This window comes from Anguilla rostrata, chromosome 5 (genome assembly GCF_018555375.3).
Source record: "Anguilla rostrata isolate EN2019 chromosome 5, ASM1855537v3, whole genome shotgun sequence".
NCBI lineage: Eukaryota > Metazoa > Chordata > Actinopteri > Anguilliformes > Anguillidae > Anguilla > Anguilla rostrata.
Window position 1 is genome coordinate 43,722,691 of NC_057937.1, and position 24,107 is coordinate 43,746,797.

General features: G+C 44.6%; 2 protein-coding genes across 6 annotated transcripts in view; both read right to left on the bottom strand.

The window, feature by feature from the left end:
- The window catches only part of LOC135255345 (cingulin-like protein 1), a 32,610-nt gene extending 24,942 nt beyond the window's left edge, over positions 1-7,668 (bottom strand). Inside the window, exons 1-3 of one of the 2 annotated variants that reach the window (XM_064336394.1) lie at positions 7,451-7,668; positions 2,097-3,619; positions 1,788-1,882 (exon numbers count right to left, since the gene is read on the bottom strand). In XM_064336394.1, coding sequence (XP_064192464.1) covers positions 1,788-1,882; positions 2,097-3,578 — 1,577 coding nt within the window. In that variant the 5' untranslated portion in view covers positions 3,579-3,619; positions 7,451-7,668. Of the gene's footprint in view, positions 1-1,787; positions 1,883-2,096; positions 3,620-7,281; positions 7,417-7,450 lie in introns of those variants that run through there. The other variant, XM_064336395.1, reaches the window with a different exon arrangement.
- Positions 7,669-11,547: 3,879 nt separating this feature from the next.
- Positions 11,548-24,107, bottom strand: part of LOC135255346 (transcription factor 12-like) — a 105,316-nt gene continuing 92,756 nt past the window's right edge. For all 4 annotated transcript variants that reach the window (XM_064336396.1, XM_064336398.1, XM_064336397.1 and 1 more), the window contains 7 exons: positions 22,093-22,166; positions 20,636-20,827; positions 16,536-16,647; positions 16,047-16,209; positions 15,640-15,872; positions 14,949-15,102; positions 11,548-14,181 (listed from right to left, as the gene is read on the bottom strand). In XM_064336396.1, the coding sequence (XP_064192466.1) occupies positions 14,960-15,102; positions 15,640-15,872; positions 16,047-16,209; positions 16,536-16,647; positions 20,636-20,827; positions 22,093-22,166 (917 nt within the window). In that variant the 3' untranslated portion in view covers positions 11,548-14,181; positions 14,949-14,959. The remainder of the gene's footprint in view (positions 14,182-14,948; positions 15,103-15,639; positions 15,873-16,046; positions 16,210-16,535; positions 16,648-20,635; positions 20,828-22,092; positions 22,167-24,107) is intronic.

A 24,107-nucleotide genomic window follows, 5' to 3' on the forward strand; every position in this document is an offset into this window, starting at 1 on the left:
GGATAAGACTTGAGAAAAGGGCTGTCATTCTTGGCTGCCTGAAAAATATGGGGACAACAGTACTTTAAAATGTCAGCTCTCCATTTTACACTCACTGCCCTTCACTTTTTTAGTAAGCACATATGTTAGTGTTCATGTGCTGTATAGATAGCTGCAGTAGATTGATGCATGCATATTCAGTTTCCAAATTTGGATTATCACTTCATGAATAATATTTAATGCACTATCAGCTCTTTATATGATATGCCTAGTAAAAAGTGTTTCAATATTAAGAGTTCTTGCGATATCTTAGCATACACATATCTATCTGCTGTCAAAAAACTTACTTGGCCAACCACATAACAGGCCAAAAATATTTCATCCAGTTTCCTCGCATACAAGTAGGATAATTTCACATTTTTACTATATATTTTTATAAGCAGATATGTCATTACCATTTTAATATTGAACAACAACTAAAATGAGCTATTTTACAAGGTACTGTACAGGTATATGTTACTCATTTTAAAGTACAGCACATCCAAAGGAGCCTTTTATTCTCCCAATGACACATTAATAAGCCCATCTATCCCATCTCAACAGGATATTGTAGACATGGGAGTTTTTGATTTACAGCTGTACAGATTTCTTGTATGGATTGGTCTACCCGTACAGACTTCAAAGGTCACTGCTGATCCATTGGATTTAACTGCCATAGCTGGTCATGGCACATTATCTTAATTACATCTACACAGTGACCATTTTCCCTACAATGGACCATTTCTGTAGAGTTTTCACAAGTAGCTTTAGCCTCTTAAGAGCTTTATTGCCCTCAGTTGCAAACATTCATTTTCCAGATTTAAAAACCTGAAAACATTTAAAGATTTAAAGTATTTGATTCCCTATTCTCTCTAGCTGTACAACCTGTTGTTATCTGGCACAGAGGTTATAGTTTTGTGGCAAACTAAGGAGGGAATTAAAATAGCTAAATTAGGCCTAAATTAGAGTTAACATCATGTAGAGCTAACACACCATTTTTACATTTACATTACATTATAGGCATTTAGCAGACGCTCTTATCCAGAGCGACTTACACAACTTTTTACTTTTTACATAGCATTTTACATTGTATCCATTTATACAGCTGGATATATACTGAAGCAATGCAGGTTAAGTACCTTGCTCAAGGGTACAACGGCAGTGTCCTTACTCGGGAATCGAACCTGCGACCTTTCGGTTACAAGCCCTGTTCCTTACCCACTGTGCTACACTCCGGCCTATGACAGCTATGTATAGTTGTACAAAACAGCTATCATTTTTGCATAGGATGAATCTGACCTGGTATTTATGGTGGAATTATCAGAGAAAGGTTTAATGTTTCCTTATGTAAGGGAATACACTGCACAGTGATGAATGAGAAGTGTCAGATGTAACCTGTGGTCAGATGTCAGAAATAATCCATGTCCATTTTCCAGATACTTCAGAATATGTATTAATGTGAAGCCCAGAATTAGAAAGGAAATTTTTATTTCAGTCTAGAACCTAGTATTAAAACATATTCTTTGAACAGTGATAGTGATTAGAGTAAACATAACGTAGTGATGAATGACAGTATTCAGTATATCAAATCATAAATCAGCAGAAACCAACAAACTGGCTGAAGTTGAAGTTAAAAATGTTTCAGAGAATGACACTACTGCAAGCCCACTGTGACGATAATGAGGGGACAACAGAGTTAAGAGCTTGAGGATACATCATCAAAGTACGTTAAGCTACAACACCATGCTTTCCACTTCATGAATACTCACCCATCCTTGAGGTAATTGAACAATATTTGTCTTGCTGTCTCTTCATTTGTTTGTTGTGAAATATCTTGTTGACCTTTCAAAAGATCAGGGGTTACCTAGGCAGAGAAATTAATCACTTAATTACAATCATTTGAAAGGCTGTTTTTTTTTAACAGCTCACTTAACCATAACTTTTCAGGACAATTATATTTCCTATATTATTAATAATTTGTGAACTTGTTACTAACAAGCTATTGACTTTTGGTCAAATAAAATGACTACTAACACACAATTTCACATACTGTACTATGGCAATATAAAGCGGTTTACCTGAGTATCCCTGGCTGAATCAAGCTGTACCTCATTGCTGCTAGACTTGGACAAAGGTCTTGGCGTTGTACTGGTCAGAATTTTCACAGACCGTGAAGGCTTCTCCTCCTCATAGGTCTTGCTCTTCAGCTGCAGTGTGGAAGACCTCCTCAGCTCTTTTTTACACCTCAGAACAGAGGACATTCCATTGCAAACTGTCCCTTGTGGTGATTCTGGGGAACTGCAATCCAGCGCTGGGGCTTTCTCTTCCTGGTGATGAGTCCCCTTCTGTAGACCCAGCTGCGAGGGGCGGAGGAGATGCTCCGTGCTTCGGCCCTGGTTCTTACTGAACCTGTCCAGGTACTCAGAATCTTCTTTCAGGTCAAAGGGAATGAAGCTGTCCACACTGTGGGACCGTTTGCGGTCCTCTGGGTTGATCCTGTTCCGACGCCCCGCCCTGCCCCTCCGATGACTGGTGCTGTTGCCGTCGAACTTGTTGATGAGCTCATCCACACCAGGTATGGAGGCGCTGTCGATGTCGCGGCCCGTGCCCGCTAAGAAGGGAATGTAGCGCCGGTTCTCGTGCCGGTTGATGTTATCTGCGTACAACGCCTCCTCGTCCGGGACGTGTCTGTCGGGGGTGGAGGAGGTGGAGGAGTGGCGGGAGCGGGACGGCAGAAGCACAGGGCCACAGGAGTCATGTCTCCGTAGGGGCAAAACGTCAGGCTTACGAACACCATGCTCTGAGCTGGCAGCGCTACCGACGGTGCTGGGAGACCTGCTAGTAAACTTAGCTGAGTCTCTGGGAGTGCGTCCCACTGCTGGAGCCTTGGGCTGGCTCGAAAACTGGGGCTGGGTTTTGGCCGGAAGTTGGTTTTGGGCTTGGGGCTCAGCCTGGATTTGGCTTGGAGGTCGGTTTTGGTTATGGGCAAGGGGCTGGGTCTGGGAACGGCGTGACCCCTTGGGATCAGACTGGGCCTCCTCCCCAGCCGCCGGTGGTTCAGGGGTTCTGGGTTTGTCCAGGCTGGGGGACCTGCGGTCGACCGGTGTGAAGGAGGCCCTGGGGAGAGTTGTCGTCTCCACAGGAGAGGGACATTTGGGTGGCAGGCTGCGATGTCTGTTCAGGCTCAGGGAGAAGTTTTCTAAAGTATAAGGATTCACAGGCTTTGGGTCACTCTTAATACTCCTTAAGCTGGAAGACTTCTGTGGTTCTCTGGGCTCTTTGGCCCCATTGTGGGAGTTGGAGACCTGCTTCTCCACAAGCAGGTTCTCTGGATCTGACACTGTGCCCCCTCTGAAGTTATACTCATTGCAGTCGTTCATAAAGGAGTCCTTGCCAATATTTCCATTGCTGTCAGGGCCCCTGTTCTGGTTGTTCATTACTACGTAAGGGTGTCCATCAATCCCCTTGACCCGAATGCTGAGGCCATATGTCCCATTGCTGTCGGCTCTCGTTGTGTACTCATGTTTGACACAGTCCTGCTGTAGTCTGTAAGACTCCATTTATGATTTAAAAATCCCTCTCTCAGGACTGGACTCAATAGCTGAAAACAAGCACATAATCACATGATCAGACAGAAAAAATACGCAATTTAATGTAACCTCTCAAAACGCTTTGCAAATCAGTAGGTTCTGATGTCATTTTAAACCTTTGATTATGTCAACAATTGTAAAGGTATTTATTAGTTACTGGATAATTTTTTGTTACTGTAGGTCTCATACCTCAGTCACCCAGGTACTGTCGCATGTATGCCACATTAAACCGCATATTCTATCATGATAGAATAGAATATTTGCAACTATTTATTGTGCAAATCTAAAATCACAAACATACTGAACGTGCAAATTATAGTCATGTATGTTCACAGAAACACACTTCCCCTCTCCTTCCTCAAACATACATAACTGCAGTCTAATAGGATCAAGCAAAAGAGGAGTTATTTCATACTGTGTGTGTGTGGGGGGGGGGGGCTTGTGAGTGTGCGTGTGTATGTGTGCACTTGTGTGTGTGTGTTTTCAGATGTTTTTAAGGGGATCTGGATCACATTTGCTGGAGTTCTGTATAAATCACATTGTAACTGCTCCCCCCATGGAGAGAGAGCTTTTTTCTCTGTAACAGGACACCATGGGAAGAACTCGTGCACAGAAAGCTGATAAATATCCAACAGGGGTCCCATTGCCGGTGTGTTCAAAGGTAAAAATATGCTGTCTAACAACTGATACTGCAAACCTCACCACATAGCAGGCCAAACTATTTGTTTCTAAATATTCAGTTCACAGGTACCAAGTATGTATAAGCAACCTTTAAACCTTAATCCCTGTCTTGTGAAATGAACACAAAAGCACACTAATGCCACATGAGCAGGTGGCTAACAAACTGAATCGCCCTGCACATAAACCATTCTCTGGGCACTCAGAGCCTTTACTGGGGCCCTCAACCAGATGGAGTTTCTTTTACAAACTCACTGGCAACAGCGTGATTACACTGTGAACGTTTACCACTGAAGCAGCCGGATAATCATGATTTAAAGGGATCTGTACAGTTAAAGTGTGACAGGGCCTTTTGCTGAGCGATCATTTTCATGTTGTTACTAGATGTGAAATGTAACATTTCAAGTGGTCAGTGCCAATAATGCTCAGTGTTTTTCTGGTTCTTCAGGTAGGCTACAGCTTGCCATATACTTGTTTCAGAAATGATAATGAAAGATGGTGTAAAACTGATACTACATAGAGGGTATGCCATGTAAATGTTTGTTTACTCAAGCCTCGCAACTTACTATAGCCTACATGAAAAAATGTCTTTACTCACTCCCTTGTCTTGCATGGAGTGTTTACATTTATAAGTACTATAGTCATTTCAACTGTGTACTGGCACAATGCCTGGCAACTTTTATTCTTCTCTCAGAGGATTGGCTGTATCATATGCATTGAGTAAACGTCTAGAATTTCCCAGTCAAACCTGTGAGACGTCAGTTTTCTTTCTGTCAAAAGGACTGACACAGGCATCTGCCTACAATTCACACAACAGTGTCTGTTTGTAAGATAACAAACAACAAACCATATTTATTATCATATTTTGGCACAGCTGAGGTTTGGAATCACAATTTCAAGCAAAAGCATCTGCTATAACACTCAGCTAGAGAGGCTGGTGAGCACATAAAGCAGAGCCAGTTACAATTCTGTAATAAGAGCTGCAAGGAAATCCTACTGATAAGCCCTATTATTTAAAAAAACAATATAGACCAACGCTGTTAGATCCGACATTGAACTCACAGGGCGAATGATTACAGAAAACACTGAGAAAACAGCATTCAGGTCCCTGTAATCCGTGTGTGAAAATAAAAGGTCTCTCTTAATAACTGAGTGAATAAGAAGGAAATGGCAGTGCTAGGGCTGAGCGGAAGAGATTCAGCATGATGGCCTCCGCAGTCTGTAATGAAGACATACTGTAAGCCCCTTTCATTTTCACTGTCAGGATAACAAGAACACATCCACAGGATACACTCCACTCCAGAAACGTCTGGCTCATTGCTGGAGAGCGGAGGGGATTCAGCTCTGAGAAAAGTAATAACCCAGGCGAAAGCCAGGAGACACATGGAGCAACACACAAACATCCGGGTGCCATGCTTTCATAGTAAGCGGGTTGGTTTCAATACTGTCTGTCAGGTCGCAATCTATGGCATCATTACACCAAGTTAAAACCACCATCACACTAAGGATCTACATCACATCTGAACCTGCCGCTGTCTGATAACATGTCCCATTCCCTAACCTTAGTGTTCCCACGGTGAAAACATTAAGTCTCCAGGTTACAACTAATACTGTAAAGAATGCGCACAAAGTACTGCCATATGTCGAGAGTACTAATGTAAGAATTAAAACTAGAAGTCCTACTCTGATTCCTAAAGCATGGGATAAATGCTCACCCTCAGATAACATGCAGCTGAGGTGAAGCTGTGCAAAACTAGCGATTTCTATAAAAACTTGCACAACAGGTGCTTCCAGGTTTTCTATTAATACACAAAGGACATGGCCACATGCAGCTCTTTCCCTTGTAGAAGGAAGGGGATAACAATGATGGAAGCTTCAATGGCTACAACACGGACCCTTATCCAAAAGGAAAAGCGTCTCGGAGCAGAAAAAAATGCCAGAATGATATAATGGCTGCTTTGGGTGCGAGTATCAGATGTATCCACAGTGGGGTGTGAGGTGTTAATGTAGCCCCTTTCCTCTCATTGTGTTCTGCAGGAGTACTGCCTACTGCTAAGGAGGGAAATCTCTCTCTCCCTCCTTCGCTTTTTAGTTGTTTACGGCATCCTCCACATGCTCATGTAGGCAAGCGCAAATTATTTGAGCACGCTACATAGGGTGAATATAACCATCGACCAAATGGTGAAATGTAAAATAAAGAACATATTACACATCTACTTGTTTCATACCGAAATGTTGCGCCAACGACCAGTGGAATCACTCTATTAAATCAATTGAATAAATCTAGAATGAATCTATAATTCAGTGGCATTGCCATATAGAAAAACCTATTTTTTTCTTATAGCCTACTTTATCACGGTTACCACCATACAAACTCAGTAACATTCACGTGAAAATAATTATTCTGTCTAGAGGGCTGAGACGGGTCAAACTACTTGACACATTGTCAAAACGATTCTACTCCATATTCAGCAATCCTCTGGCAAATTTGCAGCATGGTAAGGCTTATCTCCAGCTCATTTGACAACTCCGATTCGAAGTTCTACTGCGACTACATCAACACAGAATAGAATAATTGGGCGCGTGAAGTGTTACTGTTCTCGGGACAGAAATTCGAGCAGCGTTTGGTTTTTCGAGCCAAACACAAAGCACAGCCAAATAAGCAAAGTCCTCCTCTGTTAGTTTGTCGACACAAATACATTTCTGATTATGCTACTGGAGTCACTACCATGGAGAAACTTTCTACCAAGCTAAATACGAAAAGGTACAGGGAAGAGAGACAACGTGCTTAAACAATCTAGATAGCGAGCTAGTTAGCAAATCTGTTAGTGATAACTAGTCTACTATGTTAGTTATAAGCCAGTTATCTCGCTCACCGGGTGTTATACAGTAAATTATTCACATTCCAAATAGTTGCTGTGGCTAATTAGGCTACGTTGGGTAGCCTAACTAAAAGCCAAACACGGTTAATCACTACAAAATACAGTAACGTTACCTTGTTAGAGCCATTTCATCTGGCTAGTCAGTCACCTGCAGTAGGCTGAACAAATCAAGCTGCCACAAATCAGTTGCGTCTGAGCTTGCTAGTACTGTCGCTTGGTAAATTTTCATTGGCACATCCAAGCATTCTGACAGTAAGGGGGAAAAACGGAAAACTCACTTACCAGGAATTTACTCTGATACACACATACAACTTCTTTTAAAGTTCAAAAGCCGAAAATTTGCCGAAGTGACATTCTGCCAAAATGACCAGTCACTTGTTGCTGTCTTGTTCAGTGGGACAGTTCATTTCAGAAACAAATGATCCTGGCCTTGGGGAGTGACACCGTACACCGCCCCGATTAGGCAAGACGCTACAAACCCGCCCATTGCCATCCTGCCGTCAGGAGCGACACTCTCGCTGGTTCGACAGTGACGGTCAAATAAAGGTGCTAATCGAAGATCAGAATTTCGTGATTTATTTTAATAGAATACTGTTGAATTGTTTCCTCGTTAATTAACACGTTAAATTGAACATGCACAGCCAAAATGCAGGCAACACGAAACATACTATTGTAGTCATCGGTTGATTAGACTAGGCTATAGCTTTAATATTATGATTTAGCTATGTGTTGCGGCTATGTAGGCTACCAAGACTGGATAAAGAATACGAACCCGAGTAAACATAACAGTCCTCTTGCTGGCTTGCTATAGGACACAGTCTTTAATTTTTATTTATCTTTTCTCCAAAAGCAGAATTAGATTTTTCGGCTACACCCAACATAAAATGTTTAAATAGGCTATTAGAATCTCTATGTTATATGATATTTTATATCCTAAATCTAGGCTACAACATAGTTTAATCGCTTAATCTATGAAATATTTAGGCGCTAGGGTACATAAAAACTAAATGTGTTGTGTAGCCAAAATGTGTTTTGAAAGAAACTAATTATCAGTTCTGTTGTGAATCATTACTCAGTAATATCCACTTTATATTATATGCAACAGGCTAAATATTTGTTATAAACCTATTCTTTGGGTCTGCAAACAACTATCAACAAGTGGCACACCTGTGAACGTTGGGCCGTTACCGTTTGCTCAAGCTCGGCAGCACCATCTTGTGCTGATCGACATAATTGCAGTGGTCCAGATAATCATACATACACGCATGAGCCCAGCACTCTTCTGTTCCACTGTCTTCAAATTTTAAGTGTTAACTAAGGACAAGCGTTTAAAACTACTTTGAACGCATTCTTACTCAGACTTTTACCATATACATAACATTTAACTGCTTTTGAAAGCATTCTCCGTTCCAATAAGTATTAGCAGTAATATTTATTTGTTTACAAAATTTTATTCAATTAGTTTTCAATGAGCAAATTTCCCATGTGATTTTAAATGTCATGTAAAACACTGTTCTTTTAAGGTTATACCAAAAACAGACACTGAGCAAGTTTAGCAACTCTGTCTCAAAAGGAAATGCAAGTTGGAATTTTGCACAGCACATCATTTATAATGCATGTTTTTCATTATTAAAAAAATAACCTATATGTGATAAGACGAGCTGTCCTAAAATTCCAGAATAAATCTTCTATATATAGCATACTCTTCAAAACCCTGTCCCAGCATGCCTCAGGGCTTGTTAATCTGAATTCTGTTAAATCCTTTTGTGATGTTCTAAAAAGCATTCACTTATCCAAGGATGTCATTATAGGTGAATAAAAGGCAGATTGTCATGTTATAAGGGAGGCTTTTTCAATGTTACTTGTTATGGGGAAACAGGGAAAAAAAAGTATCTGACATATTCGAGGTCAGCTCTCCCTTCCCTTTGTTGTGGTCAGCAGCGTTTCGGGGTCTGGGAGTGGGGAAAACTGTACGTTGCCACACACTTTGAAGTGAACTGTGCCACTGGGTTGTATTACAAGGTAACACAATAGAACACTGTCTAGATGCTGCAAAAGGAATGAGATTTTCAGAAGACTGCAGTGTGTTTCCCTTAGCTATACGGAACCCAATCTCTTTCTACATCATTTCTGACAACTGTTAGTGTGTTCTTTTTATACTCTTCATTTCTGGCATGCTTCTAATTCAGGAATTATCCAAAAGAACAGAGGATCATTTACAGATAATTCAGCATTAACACCATTTCTGTTTGCCTGATGTTCACAGGTAGTCATGTGTTCTACCTGGGAGGTGTTGGAAAATAAAACACTAGTAGAAGGCATTGCCATAGGACATATGCCGCTGTGGATGTGAAATATTGCAGCAGACGTGCACATGGTAAACTGTGGAGATCCAGGGATTCATGTCTGCTACAGGCAATTTCCCTTTCAAACAGACCCTGAAAAAAAACAAGGCTGTCTTTCAGATTGTAGTGACAGAGCTCCTTGGTGTGGCTTCACACACAGGCAACAGGAAAAGATGCGAGCCAAGATGTGACTGTCAGCAGGTCTACCACGACTTACGCAGTATGTGTGGCCCGCACAGCTTCCCAGGCAAACCACAGCCACAGGATGTTGCCTTCAGCCATGGTGGTCCCGTGCTTAAATAAAACACGGCCAATTCTTCAGGCAACCACAAGTAAACACCGCATCATGATAGAGACTGAGAAAGGAGGGCATTTACTAAAAAAAGACAGACAGGCACTGAGTGGCACAAAACTGCTAGTTATTAGAACTATCTTTCATCCAGAGGAAATTTATTGCACAGATGACATTCTGGCCTTGCAGTGTATTAAAAGCTTGCCAGACACCACTACAGGCCAAAAATGACTCTGACTGTCACTTATGTCTGTGCTGTGGATTTGAATTTGAAGTCTCTCAGACACAGATAAAATGACACAGTCACGCATGCGCGCACACACACACAAATGTGTTGCAACACAAAGAGTGACATACAACACACAAAATAACACTGCAGAATTCTAGACTTCTCCTTTATGACAAGATCTGGGATTTGGGTTAGATGTAATTGAAACAACGGGGCTTCTGCCAATGTACGAAAATGTCCAATCTAATGATTTCGTTATGAGTTAACATCAAGCAACCAAGCTGCATACCTTTCAGATTTAATTTGGCAGTTTAGCAGGAATTTTATTTGTGCATCACATTAAGCCAAGTGTCTGACGTGGACACTCCAAAGATGTGTTCTTCCAAATAACTGGTTTCGAGAAGAATTCAACGTTATTTTATTTATTACATGGATTTTGCCCTCAAATCTCACATTTTCTAAATTACAAGTAGAAAATCATGTTGTTGATGTCTTTTAGACTAAAAGTCCATACTTACAATGCTGTCTGAATTTGGTCTCACCCATAATGACAATGCAAAGTGAAGCACATCCCAGAAAGCTGGGAAAGCTTTGCAACAGTGTGGATCTACTCCCAATTCTTGTCATCCATCACACGTAATGAGGCTGTGCAGAGGCCTGCAAGCTAATTGAGACCATCCAGCTCTACAGTGTGCAAGCAAAACAGGAACAAACCACCATGAAAGATCATCATTACCACAACTTTCTTCAGAGCAGTGTCTTTCCACTTAGACAAGGTAAGATCTCGGTGCGGATCCATGCACTGTAAGCATTTTAATCTGAACAAAATAAAATGAGAATATTTGTAAAGCAAGTGTGTACAAACTTGCCTTTGATCACCAGTTGGTTGGGTGTGCCTGTTTTAACAAAACCAAATAGTACCAACGCAGCTAGCACCAAATAGCTATTGCTATTTCCATAACATTTTAACTGCCCACAGACCACTGGGGGTCCTCATGGAGCAGTCTGACTATGTCTGACTTATCCAGTGCATTTTAACTGCTTACAGTATCAGCATGTGGTAGAGAACAAACACTCTCTGCTGCCAGAAAAACAAGACTAGATGCTAGGAAAAAGCCAGAGTATATCACTATGACAGTTTATCAAAATATACATATCATTTTCCATAGTACTTTTATGATACAAACTACAATGGTCCACTGGTTAGCTTCATTCATAATTCCACACAACACAAACACACTCTTGCACAGTGTTCCTCATTTGGCCTCTATTCACTGCAGAGTCCACAGTGGAAAGGGGGCAGTGCTGCAGAACCTTAACTTCAGTGCTTGAGCATATTTCTGAAACTGCTGGAAAAATGATAGTATATAAGACTGACTGGCTATACTGCTTGGACTCATGAACACAGCTTTCGCGAAAGCAAGCAAACAAATAACAAGGGGAGGAGCCGGAAAATAAAGAGGCGGGGCATTTTATGCAGTTCAGGGGGGAAAAAATTTACGCACATACAACCTTGTTAGAAAAAAAGATGGCACATTTATTGCTACATAAATGTTATATACATGTTGTGTTTTCTGTTACAGAGACAGAAAAAATCAACTTCTTGCTGCTGGTTTTTGATGTGCATCAACAATACCTTGAATTTTGACACAGGTACAAGTCTGTCATCGACCCACAATGGAGACTGGAGACAAAATGAGAAGCACACCCTCTGGTACATTGAGCTCGTACAATATCCCATACTCACTAGACTGCCAGCTATGATCCTACTATGTTCTTAGGATGCCATTTGCAAATTTCTGATAATGGTCAGGTTACAGTAAATAACCTTACACTTTTTACTACCTAATATAGTAAAATAAAGTAAGAAACTTTTTACTGAAAACTTTCGATTTCAAAAATCTAGAAAGAGTAATATTTAGAATTTAAGAGATTTTCTTACAAGATTATTGTATAAAAGACTAACTACAGTGAAAAATAAGCCAATTTTTTTTCCATTTTATATTTTTCATTTTAGGAAGGAAAGCTTCTGGGTGTACGGCAAAGTCTAACATAGCCAACAGAGGAGTAAAGAAATCGACTGAGGACAAAAAAAAGAGAAAAAGAAGAGGGGAAAAATGAAAAAGGAGAGGAAACAACAACGATATGGCAGGCAGTGACACGTAACCTCAATCACATTCCTCCAGCAACATTTTTAAAGCCCATAAATACTGAAATGAAGAACAAGGCCACATATATATTCAGGCGAAAACTGATGATAAATGTGCCCCAGTGGGGTGGGAAGGAGAGAAAATCCACAAAATACAACCAAGAAGATTTGCACTGGGAAAAACTAGTCCAACTATTGTACCTTGTTTGAGATTATATATAATTTGATATGGCAACCTTTGATTCTGGTAGTTTTTGGTAAACTAGTAATATTTATGAATGTAGTGGCCTTGTTTTTATGGTTAGTAACAATGGAAGACAACAGACACAAAAATTAATGGAATATTACGATATAGTGTTAAGACCAAAAGAATTACAAGAAATAGGGCATACATGCGCAAACAAAATAAAATGAAAAACTGCTTTATCCTCAGAGAAGAAGAAAAAAAAACTTGCTCAAAACTGCTTCTGCTTATCGTTTCACTACCTGCTCAAGAGAACCACGAGTTGACTGGTTCGTACATGATGTGTGTTAGGAAAGCGCTTCTCCTGACATACAGGTTACCCTTTACTGACTAAAAGTAACTGTATAAAGTACTTTGCTGCTTGGAAGAAAAAAAGCCATTCTAAATAACTTAGAACTTCTGCTAATTCACTCGACATTATAAGCTTTATTATGAAGCCTAGAAAATGATTTGTATATAATTACAAATAAAATAACTTGGTTACTTTGTATAATGCATTTTATATGTATTTTGTTTTAGACAAAAAAGGAAATAAAGCAACACTTTCATTCAGGCCAGATGTTACATGGCCATTGTTTCCGATTCTACTTGCTCTCAAAGCTCAAATCATTGATAGCACAGCCCTAGGAAAATGACAGAGACCATGGCCTTGACTGTCCAAGTAACCAGAGTCCAAAAAGTAACATAATAAAAAAAAACTGATATCAACGAATACGCCTCTTTTTTTACAGTTAACACTATATGGCAAAGGAATAAAAGGAAGATGAAGCCTTTCTCCTTCAGTTAAGACACTAATATGTATGCAAGGAATGCTATTTCCAAACGTTTGTCTCCGATTTTCTCTCTATATTTGAACGGCTTGAAAAAAAAGCGATAAATCGCAAATGTGACTTTTAGGTAAACTACAGTTTGCCTTTTCCTCCTTTTCCCTTCCTCCAATTCTGTGGATTATTGGTCAGACTCCAAAAAAGCAGAGTTTGTGCAAATCTACACACTTTCATCAGAGGGTACTTTTGGTTAAACACGCTCTTATTGTGGAATGGATAAAATATAAATATTATATATAATATATTATCTTTTAAGGGGACACTTGGATCTTTAAGCACAAACTGCCACCAGTAAAGATGTATATGAGTCTCAGCCTAAACTGGTGAATATATTAAACTATTTTCACAAATGAGCTCAGCCCAGATCAGCACTGGCTAGGGAAGGGGGGGGGGGGGTTTCATTGGTGAAATTCAGGGCCCAGGGCAAACTGTAGGTCAACCAAAAACTCAGCATCGCCAAACAATGTCAGCACTTTCCCTTTAGATGTAGAGTTACATTATAGTTCAGTAACACAATAAATAAAATAAAAAAAGAAAAATAAAAAAAAACAAACGAAAAAACAATTGTGGTTACAATGCATTCGTCAATTCAGTTTAGGCACAAGTCAACTTCCACGCTGGGGGGGGAGGGGCGGAGGGGAGGGTGACAGTCTGATTGTTTCAGGTGCGACACGCGTCTTTGCACCAACAGAGCGATACGCGCTGAAGTTTACTCGCGGGCAGAAATGATGTGATCTGCATTGGGTTTCTTCACAGGGAGCTGGAAGCTTTGCCAGTTTTTCTCCCCCCTTCCAATTTCAAGATTGCCTTTTCTGGATTTATTTGCTTCGAGTGGGTTTGTCTTCACTAATTGTGAGTCCCGTCTGTCCTCCGGAAGCAAGGTCACCCGCTCTTCTCTCGTACAGAGTTGATCTGAATTGATTTGATCTGTGGTTGTGGGTAAAAAAAGAATGTCGATTAGGGAGGCACAATCAAGATGACCCCAGCACAGCAAAGCAGTTAAAGGGACAGTGAACCTTTTGGTAGTATTTCAGCTTTATTGTATGCTTTCGGTTGTGATGTCGGTTTTTAGGTGCGATTACAGACATTTAAATACTTAGAAAAGTATCTGATTAATTTATAATGTCACTGCAGTTCCCTAAAGTGTGTTTTATTGACCACATACCCTTGGCTGCCCTACAATCGCCACTGTAACGCAGACAGGATGTCAGATATGGCTGAAAAGCTGAAACATGCTTTATCACACGTAAAAAAAGGTGGCCTAATAGGACTGACAGTAAAACTGGCACAGTATCAAAAACCCCAGAAAGTAAACTACTCGTTTAAGAGATTTTACCCTTTCTTGTTACTTTTTTAAAAGACAGATACATAAAGCTGCATTTATTATTCATTTCTTTGTCAGGGAAATATTCTCTCAATGGACACATACATTACACAGGTGCATACAAGGCAAAGCAGAATAAACACAACTTCTGCACACTTTGCAAAATAACAAAAAACAAGTTTAATGTACTTATGAAATGAGATCTGTAAATAGCCCAGTGTGCAGAAGTTTTCATTTACATATTTCTTCCATATTAAGTCAACCGTAGACAGGTGAAATCGTCACAAATTCTGGCAGGTGTCTAATGTGAGGCCTGGGCTGGGGCAGTGGGCTGCTGGGGATCAGTGGTCTGCTGGGATCAGTGCTGTACCTGGCTGCTCCTCAGAGGTGGCCCATGGGGTTGGATGTGTCGGTGAGGCTGGGGTGGACGGCGGGGTGCCCTTGCTGGGGGTCGGCGGACACGGCGGACACCTTCTCCTCTTCCCTCCTCTTAAGGCAGGCAGCTTTGGGGTTCAGGTTCCGCTCTGTGGGGTTCAGCATTGGGGAATTACTGTAGGTTGCCCTTTAACGGTTCCACTGCCAGAGTGTATGCCTGTATGTGTATGTGTGTGCACGCATGTGTGTGCGTGTGTGTGTGTGTGTGTAACTGACGCATTAGTAGGGCTCCCTAGTGACAGGTGAGGAAGTGTTGAACTGAGAGATCCCTGAGGTGTCAGGCAGAAGAAGAAGTAGATAAGGACACATAATGGAGTCATAAACTCACATTTACTGCCACAGCCTGGCACAGTGATGCACTCATCTATAACTTGTACCAGTGAGTAACTTACCTCTGTTCTACACCAAGTACTGTGCAGTGGCGTACTGGCCTCTGTTCTACACTCAGTACTGTGCAGTGGCGTACTGACCTCTGTTCCACACTCAGTACGGTGCAGTGGCATACTGGCCTCCGTTCTACACTCAGTACTGTGCCGTGGCGTACTGGCCTCTGTTCCACACTCAGTACTGTGCCGTGGCGTACTGACCTCTGTTCTACACTCAGTACCGTTCCGTGGCGTACTCACCTCTGACCTGTTGCTCTAGGCTCAGTATTACGGCCACGGCCTGGTGCAGGATGAGCAGCTTGGTCTGCGGCTTCTCGCTCTTCAGGTGCAGCTGGCACATGCGGCCCAGCTCCTTGAAGGCCTCGTTGATGTCGCGCACCCGCAGCCGCTCGCGGGCGTTGTTGGCCATCCTCCTCTCGCGCTCACGCTCCGCCTTCTGCTCGGGGTTCAGGTCCTCGTCCTCGTTGATGCTGCTGAGGTGCAGACAGGGCGCACGCGCGCCCGCACGGGGGTCAGTCTGCAGCCACGCTAACAACTTTGTGTCTAATTCAACGCCAGGAACGCTAACGCTAACAGGTGCTAATAAAAACACAGCTTCTGAATGGCTAACGGCGGTAACAGCCTGCGCGGTAGCGGGCGGTTTTCACCTCGTGCGGGTCCCTCCTCGCGGTGTCTTGATGTCCCTCTTGTCGCTCTCGTCGTCTGACTTGAGGTCGTCTGAGGAGTGGTTCTCGTGCATCTCGTCCTTCTCCTGGTTCTCCAACTTCAGTTCCAGGCCGGTCACGTGCCTGGCCAGCCCTACCGCCAGAGCTGCAGCACACGGCACAGAGAGAGGTCACATGACTGTACGTGTAACAGGCCCGTTCAAAGCTGTGTCTTCAGAAGAAGATTCCAGGTAACATGAATACTACATGATGAATACAACACAAGATGAATAAACATGTATGCGTCATTAGTACCAGTACCACTAATAAATACATCTTTAAACAGCAATGCAAAGAGGTGCAATTAAAAGGTGTATAGGCTATTGTCCATTTTTATTTCCAAAGAAAAATTAATCTAACAAAAAATAAAAGAAACTGTTAATGCATTAGAGGTATCAGTTGAAGGTGTGTGGGTTTAGAGGCGTGGCTGACCTCTGAAGCTGTCTGCCTGGTGACTGAGGTCTGAGCTGGGGGCGGGGCCAGAGCTGGGCAGCCCCGTGTGATTGCTGTTCAGGCTGGTGGCCTCCTCCCGATGAGCTGCGCCCTATCAAAGACCAGAGAAAAGTGTGTGATGACCCTGGAGGCTCAAAGAGAGGCCCAGTGGCCAGCACGGCACTGAAGGATCGCGTCAGACCACAAAAGGAACATTTGCACGAAGGCCTCATCTCTCCGACTTCACAAAAGTACAAATATTTTATTCCCGAAGCCGCCCCTCGCCCTGTGATCTGTGACGGCCAATGAGAAAAGGCGACCTTCAGCAGTGCGTTTCCCGACCTCTCGAGAGACTTTCATAGAATTCAGCCCGTAGTTCGTTTGGCTGGAACACACGCACCCAGGTCTGAGGGAAAGGTCATGTTTTCCCTCTCAATCCCCGGCTCCTGCCCGTGGCTTCAGGTTCGGGGGCTGCTGAAACCAAGTAAGAAGCGTGCGTCTCGAATCGAGGCTGATCCCGCACGTCTGGAACCGAGGCTGATCCCGCACGTCCTGAGAATTATTCTTGCCATCTGGCCCGCGTCGGAGGAGGGTCAGTTTCAAGGTGATTAATGTCTCTGTGCTGGCCAATTATTCCTGCTGAAGTGAGCCGGTTATTGTTAATGGCTCTCTAAGAGCATTAAGTGAACAAATTCTGTAAGCCGGTGCTTTAAGACCGATTCAAGCTTTTTGGATCAGTGCACCACTTAAGACACTTGGGGGTGCTTCTGTTCTGTGCTTCACCAGAGGCAACAGAACACGGTGTGTATGTGCACTCAGGAACCATTAAAATTGTAATTAAAATACTACTTTTTCAGCTCTGAGATACATTCATATCTCTACATGTGTATAGACTGACAGACTCTGCAAGGTGTTTCCAATCACATTGGAAAAGCAGATATTATATTTAAAATTTTTTCCACAAATTTTCATTAGGACAGTTTTGTGTTATCAACCAGTGACAAATTCAGGGCTCTCAAACTCACACTAATTGACTGAAATTGTCAGGGCTAGTGCATAATGGCGTTTTTTGGTTTTGTATTTTGGTTCTCGATCTCTGTGGTGTCTGCATTGTTCTTTGTTTTTTATTATTTAAATGAGTGTTTAGTCTGTGCACGGCTTTAAGCCTCTGTTTTGAAAATAAACTCGCGACGGCCCCCAATGGTTTCCCAGCCTCTCTCCACACGCGGTGAAAAACAGCGGACTGTGTTCTGACAGTGTGAGTCAGTCAGAGAAAGCCTGCAGTCCAGAGTCGATCCTCTGAGGGGATTATCGCTTCCCTAAGCTGTATTTTCTGCTCTGAGGACGGGCCGGGACGAGGGCCGGAAGGAAAGAGGGGAGGGCTGTCGCTTCCCTTTTCCCCAGAAATTCGACTCCGAGTCGCTCGCCGGCCTGCGTTAACCTGGGCCTCCCCCCGACTCCGCCCCTCCGGTCTGCACGCCGCGCCGTGCTGTACTCTCAACAGGTGTCCCGGCAAGCCTTTGTCTCAGACTGGGGGGGGCGGGGGGGGGGGAGTATCAGCGCAGCCAGGAAGGAGAGGTGCCGTTTTTAATGGTCGCGCCTCATTACCATACAGCTGAGAGCTCTTATTTGGGTGGGGACTGCGGCTTCAGGCTCGTGCTTCCAAAGTTTCGCATTTCCAATGTCGTTCAAAAGAAGGGGGAAAAAAACTCTCCAAAATAAAAGCCTGTGGCGAGACTGCTAAATCACAGCCCCGTCTGGCTCGAGCTGGCGCCTCCCCCTTGCTCTGCGTCTCCGCAGTACAAGCTTCCTCTCGAAGGCCCTCCTCCTCTCTCCCCCTACAACCACATTTTCCCTCCAAATAGCACCACAGTCCACAGGAAGTACAGAAAACCCCCTGAAAAACCCACTACTAACCAAAATATGAACAACATCTTCATCTTTTACTCACAACATTACTCCACTATTGTAAGAAAACTGAGAGGTCATAAACATCAGTAGGCATATTCTTCTCTTGAAGAACGCTAGAAAGTACATACACTAAGTTTGTTCACTTTGGCAAGCAGGAATATGGAAATTTTGTGATGCAAATAAAAATTATTTTATTACTCACCTATTGCTGAGAAGAGCTAGCTTTTTTTCTGACAGTATTAGGCATTATGTGAAAAGAATGTGCTTCTATTCATTTAATGACATCAATGCCTGATGCACTCTAATAGTTTTTTTATTTTACTTTATTTTAAAATTGCAATTACAAAATAGCAGCATTGGCGGCATGTAAATAACTACACCTGTCTAGGCTCCCACACCGCGAGCCACGTATCAAACCGAAAACTGTGACCAGCCTACTTTCTTTTCTTTTTTTGCAGCGCTAAATAAATTAAAGTGACTTTGACACCATGGATGTCCATCTGTCGAAGGTTATGCTCCTTGACCGAGCCATTGTTGTTTTTGATGTTTGGTGCGGCTTAGCCCACGTTTTCCATTACATTACATTAACAGGCATTTAGCAGACGTCTTATCCAGAGAGACTTACACAACTTTTACATAGCATTTTACATTGTATCCATTTATACAGCTGGATATATACTGAAGACTTTCGGTTAAGTACTGTAAGGGTTACAACGGCAGTGTCCTTTTACCTCGAATCGAACCTCACTTCGGTAAGTCTAGTTCCTTACCCACTGTGCTACACTCCTTACCCACTGTGCTACACCCGTCCTGTGCTACACTTTCCGATCACAACCGGAGAATCTGAATCTGTGCTCTCCCCTGGCATGGAGTGTACCTAAACGAACAGTTTGAAGCCGCCACAATTAGCCTATACACCACTGAACTCTGTGATATACACAGTTGCACGCCACTGCCGAATTCTACTCGCATTTGGCAGGGGGGCGGGTGTTAATGTTTAGCCCCTAGCGGTAATAACCCTGACAAAGACTTTCATGGTCAAAACCTATTTAATTATTCAAGTTTTTTAACAATGTACCCTTAGTGACAATGGCGTGTGGGTGCACATTTATTTGACCTTCTTAAATCTGGAACCAATCCAGCTATGAGGAGAGTAACTGTAGGACAAACTGAGGAACCTCTTAATGGCCAGTACAGGTGAGACAGGGCCTTGACCCAGGGCTGTTTTTGATAGCAGGATGACACAGAAAATGTGCCTGCATGCTGGACCTGTTTCACGGACGTCTCGCAAGGCAAGACGAGCCGATCACTGAAGCCAGCGCCCTCCCTTCCCTTCCCTTCCCCTTTCCCTCAGAACGGATCAATTTTACATGTAAAATTAGTTTAATCAGAAAAGATCTTAATCCCTCTATTGCCACCCACCCGTCCTTTCCACGACCAATTCCCATATTTCTGGGGGAAAAAAAAGATGGACTGAATTATTTTGTACCACCAAGGGATTAATCTAAAAATTGTTTCCTCTGTTGTTACTTCCACTGCAGCTGTGCACAAATCCCCCGCTCCCTCTCTCTCTCTCTCTCTCTCTCTCTCTAGAAAACAGCTGAAATGGAGAGCGAGAAACACTGCGCGCGGCTGTGCTCCCAGCCTCCCCTTCTCCCTGCAGCCTGCGGCCTGGAGCCTGCAGCCCTCGCAGGACTTTACCACACAAAACGCTTTCCACACAAGTCCGTTTCGCCTGCTTTTCCCATTCACCCTCTCTCTATTCTATTTCAAGGAGAGAAAGCCTTCTGCCAGCCATTACGCATCTGGAAAATATGCGGGTATAAGCTCAACTGCTCTCTGCGGAAAAGGCTCAGATTCTGCACATGGCTGTGGCTGTGTTTTATTGGACACTATTTCACACACACACACACACACACACACACACACACGCAGGCGCGCACACATGCACGCACACACAGTACGAAGCTTATGCAAGTGGCCATTGCCTCTGTAACGGGCTACTTGCACACAAAGACACTATGAAACTAACAACTTCCAGCTGAATATGCAGTAATTATCTGCAATCAGGTCTTCTCAGTTAACATTTTATGTTTTCAAGTATCACATAAATCCCGCACATTAAGTACTGAAATTCGCGACCACAGAATCTATAAGCTCTTTCTGGCAGGCTCTTGGAGGTTGCTTACCATAGACGCTGTCCGATTGGCGACCAATCCTGCTGCAGGGAAGTTTGATCCGATGGCCGCGATTGGCCCGTTGTGTGCTTGTCCCAGAAGGCTGTGCATGTCGCCGGGCAGACTGGCAGTGGATCCCACAGCATGATTCCGCAGGACGTGGATGGCATCGTCCAGCCTGTCGAGCCGGTCCTCCATCCGAGACTGAGGCGGAAAAAGAGCGGGAAAATGTGGGCGTCAAAACAGCACTTTGCCACAGAGGGGGAAATACGCTGGGATGATCTGGTCTCAGAGAAAACGTCACGCTAAGAACAGAAAGACATAATTCATGGAGGTGTTGTCTTGAAACGCGATGGTGATGAGAGGAGGATGCCCCATTAAGCAAGTCATGCCATTTCAACCTGAGGAGGAACACCACACGCGCAAGTGCCCTCAGCCCCTTCAGAAACAGCATTTCACCCTCTGCTGTGCTCGAGAACCATGTCTATTAATTCGGCATGAAGTTCTATTGAGCGTTTAATGCTCATAAGCTGATTAGCGTGCCTTCACTGCAAGCTGAAATGGCAGCGTGTGAAGAAAATATAATAAAGCACTGCAACGAGAACGTGAATAGCGAACCGAAACAGACTGAATTAAAATGGACTGGGAAAAAAGACAGGGATGAGCTTATGAAAAAAACTTGAGCTTATGAAAAAAAAAAACGATGAGGCAGCAACAAACAAGTGAAGGGTAGAGGTGCCATCTGAAGGGCCGCAATACCTCGCAGACGTCCTTTAAGAAGGACATTGCATCTTGCAGATGCTCATGGAGTTGCTGATGAACTCGATATTTCTGGCAAAAGTCAAGATAGGAAAAGGAGGAAATAAGCACACATTCAGCCTGCTGGGAGAGAGAGAGAGAGAGAGAGAGAGAACAAGGAAGCGAACTGGCACGGCAACGGCAAGGTCTGCGGTCCCGCTGAAGCAGGCCGGGGAACCGCCGCGCGGGTCATTTCCTAAATGTGCGGGCCATCCGGTCCCGCTCCGGATATTTCTTTCTGATGTGGGCACGGGCGCTCGCTGGCGTGCCACAGGAGGCCGCGGCGGTCAGAACGCACGTAAACATGGATCCGCTCACGCCCACGCAGGCACGGCGAGGGGGGGGGTGAACGCGCGCGTCTGGGGGGAACGCCATCCCTTGCGGTGGCGGGGGCAGCGGCGGCGGCGGCTCCGTTCTCCGACCGGCCCGGGGAGTCCGGGAGCAGCGGCGGAACGCAGCAGCTGCCCTCCCCTGGCCGGGCCGCGGGGCGGGGAACAGATGGGCTGTGGGCACGCCCTGGGGGGATGGGCACCGCCCGCGCGCCCGCTCCGCTTAACGCTGGCCTGCCTGGCCACGGTCTACACGCATGCCCTTCACAGAAGAGACGGGCTCAGGGGATGTCCGTTAAAATGTGCTCGGAGTGGGGTGGGGGACGGGGGGCGGAGTCTTACCAGGGAGTGCAGAGAGTTCTCATAGCTGGGAGATGAAGGCGTCTGTCCAGCTGCTCTGGACCACTGATTGGTGCCTGGAGACGGAGAGAGAGAGAGGGGGGAGAGAGGGACAGGTGGGGACAGAGAGAGGGAGAAAGGGACAGAGAGAGGGGGGGAGAAGAGAGGACCAAGAGGAGGGGACAGAGAGGAAAAAGGGGAGAGCGGAGCAAGAGGGGGAGAAAGAGGGAGACAGAGAGAGGGAGAGGGAGCGAGAGGGGGAGAAAGAGGGAGACAGAGAGAGGGAGAGGGAGCGAGAGGGGGAGAAAGAGGGAGACAGAGAGAGGGAGAGGGAGAGAAGGAGCGAGAGAGGGAGAAAGAGGGAGACAGAGAGGGAGAGAAGGAGCGAGAGGGGGAGAAAGGGGGAGACAGGGAGAGGCAGAGAGGCACAGAGGGAGACAGAGAGAGGGAGAGAGGGGGAGAGAGCACATTGTGTTAGCCTCTCTTCGCAAACAATAGCTTGTCATGAGCGTCAGCGCTAATGAAGAACTGCATCCTCCAGTCCAGCGGCCGGCCGGGCAGCGCGCCCCTAAATTTAACCCCCGGCATCCTGTCCAGTCGCGCTCTTCTTTTGTGCGGCCTTTTCCTCCTCTGGGGCTGCAGATGTGTCATTTCCTTCGACCGGGCTGCATCCTGCGCACGGAGCACGAGAGGCGGTGGGCGGGCGGAGCAGAACCGGCCCCCGGCCCCCGGCCCCCGGCCCCCGCGCGTCGGGACACGCTCCTCATCCGCTCATTAATGCGTTAACGAGCAAAAGGTTGAGCGGGAACAATGCCGGGGTCTGTTAAGCACTTAAGGGTCTCCAAAAAGCTGGATGGAGGGAGGGTGTGTGTGTATGTGGGGTGGGGGGTGGGGGTGGGGGGGTGGGTGTGTTAGCACAGACTGTTATTCCCACGCATGGCCAGCAGGGTGACTCACAGCGGTCTGAAAGAAACAGTGATAACTCATTTACTGCCGTCTGAAAAGCCCAGCAGACGTGACACCGCGCTGACCCACCTGACTCAGAGTACGGAGCACGGCGCATGGCTGAGGACTCAGGGCCTGCACACAGTCAACATCCCCCATTCATTTTCACTCATAATTAAATCCAGTATTTTTCTCTTCGCGATAATTGAAACCAGGCCTCGGGTGAAAATCGAAAATTATCTTTCAATTCCTGAATGGTGACGGAGACCGAGAAAAGGCAACAGGGTATGAAGATTCTGTTTTCAGATATTTCGCAATTACACTGTTAATACAATCCCAGCTAACACAAAATGTTCTCAGTGTTACTACAATGTTTTTTTATCAGTGTTACAAAATTTCCACTACATGGCAGCAACATTGAGAGAACGTTTTGTCATAGCTGAGATTTGGCTTGGTATGTCGATTCGAAATCACCTTTCTGCAGGCCAGTAAACTGGGAGAAAAGATATCAGTTACAATGTGCATAACAAGCCCAGCGATGCGCCACGGCACACGTACCACTGAAGTGCACAAAGGAATCAGCGACACATCTACGTGCCCATAGCGAAAAAGGCATTTATAGTTATATACAGTTTACTCCCAACTTGCAAACAAGGTTCGAGAGGAAGCAATCAATTACAGCGAGCCAACGGTGCGGTGTGTATGTTAAAGCAGCTGAACGGCCTTTTTAATGCACCCATGCGATGAGTAAACCTCCCGCGTTATTTACACAAAGCAGCCTTTATGGGCCCAGTTCTGCCTCAGAGCCTCCGGTTCACAGCCTGCTCTCCATTACACTGAAGGACGCCAAGTTTCGCCTGCAATTAGCCTAATCTGGAGACGGGCCTCTGTTTAAGTTATCCGCTTAATTCAGCGGGTTTGTCATAACCGTACGTCCTCTTTCCTGTCCCTCGGTCGGGATGCCCCAGCGGACGGGAGCCCTGGAGATAGCTCTGGCTCGTTACTGACAAACAACAGTTTTAAACATCCTTCTTTATTTACGCGGCTGTTCGTTTAAGCTCCCTCCAGCTATT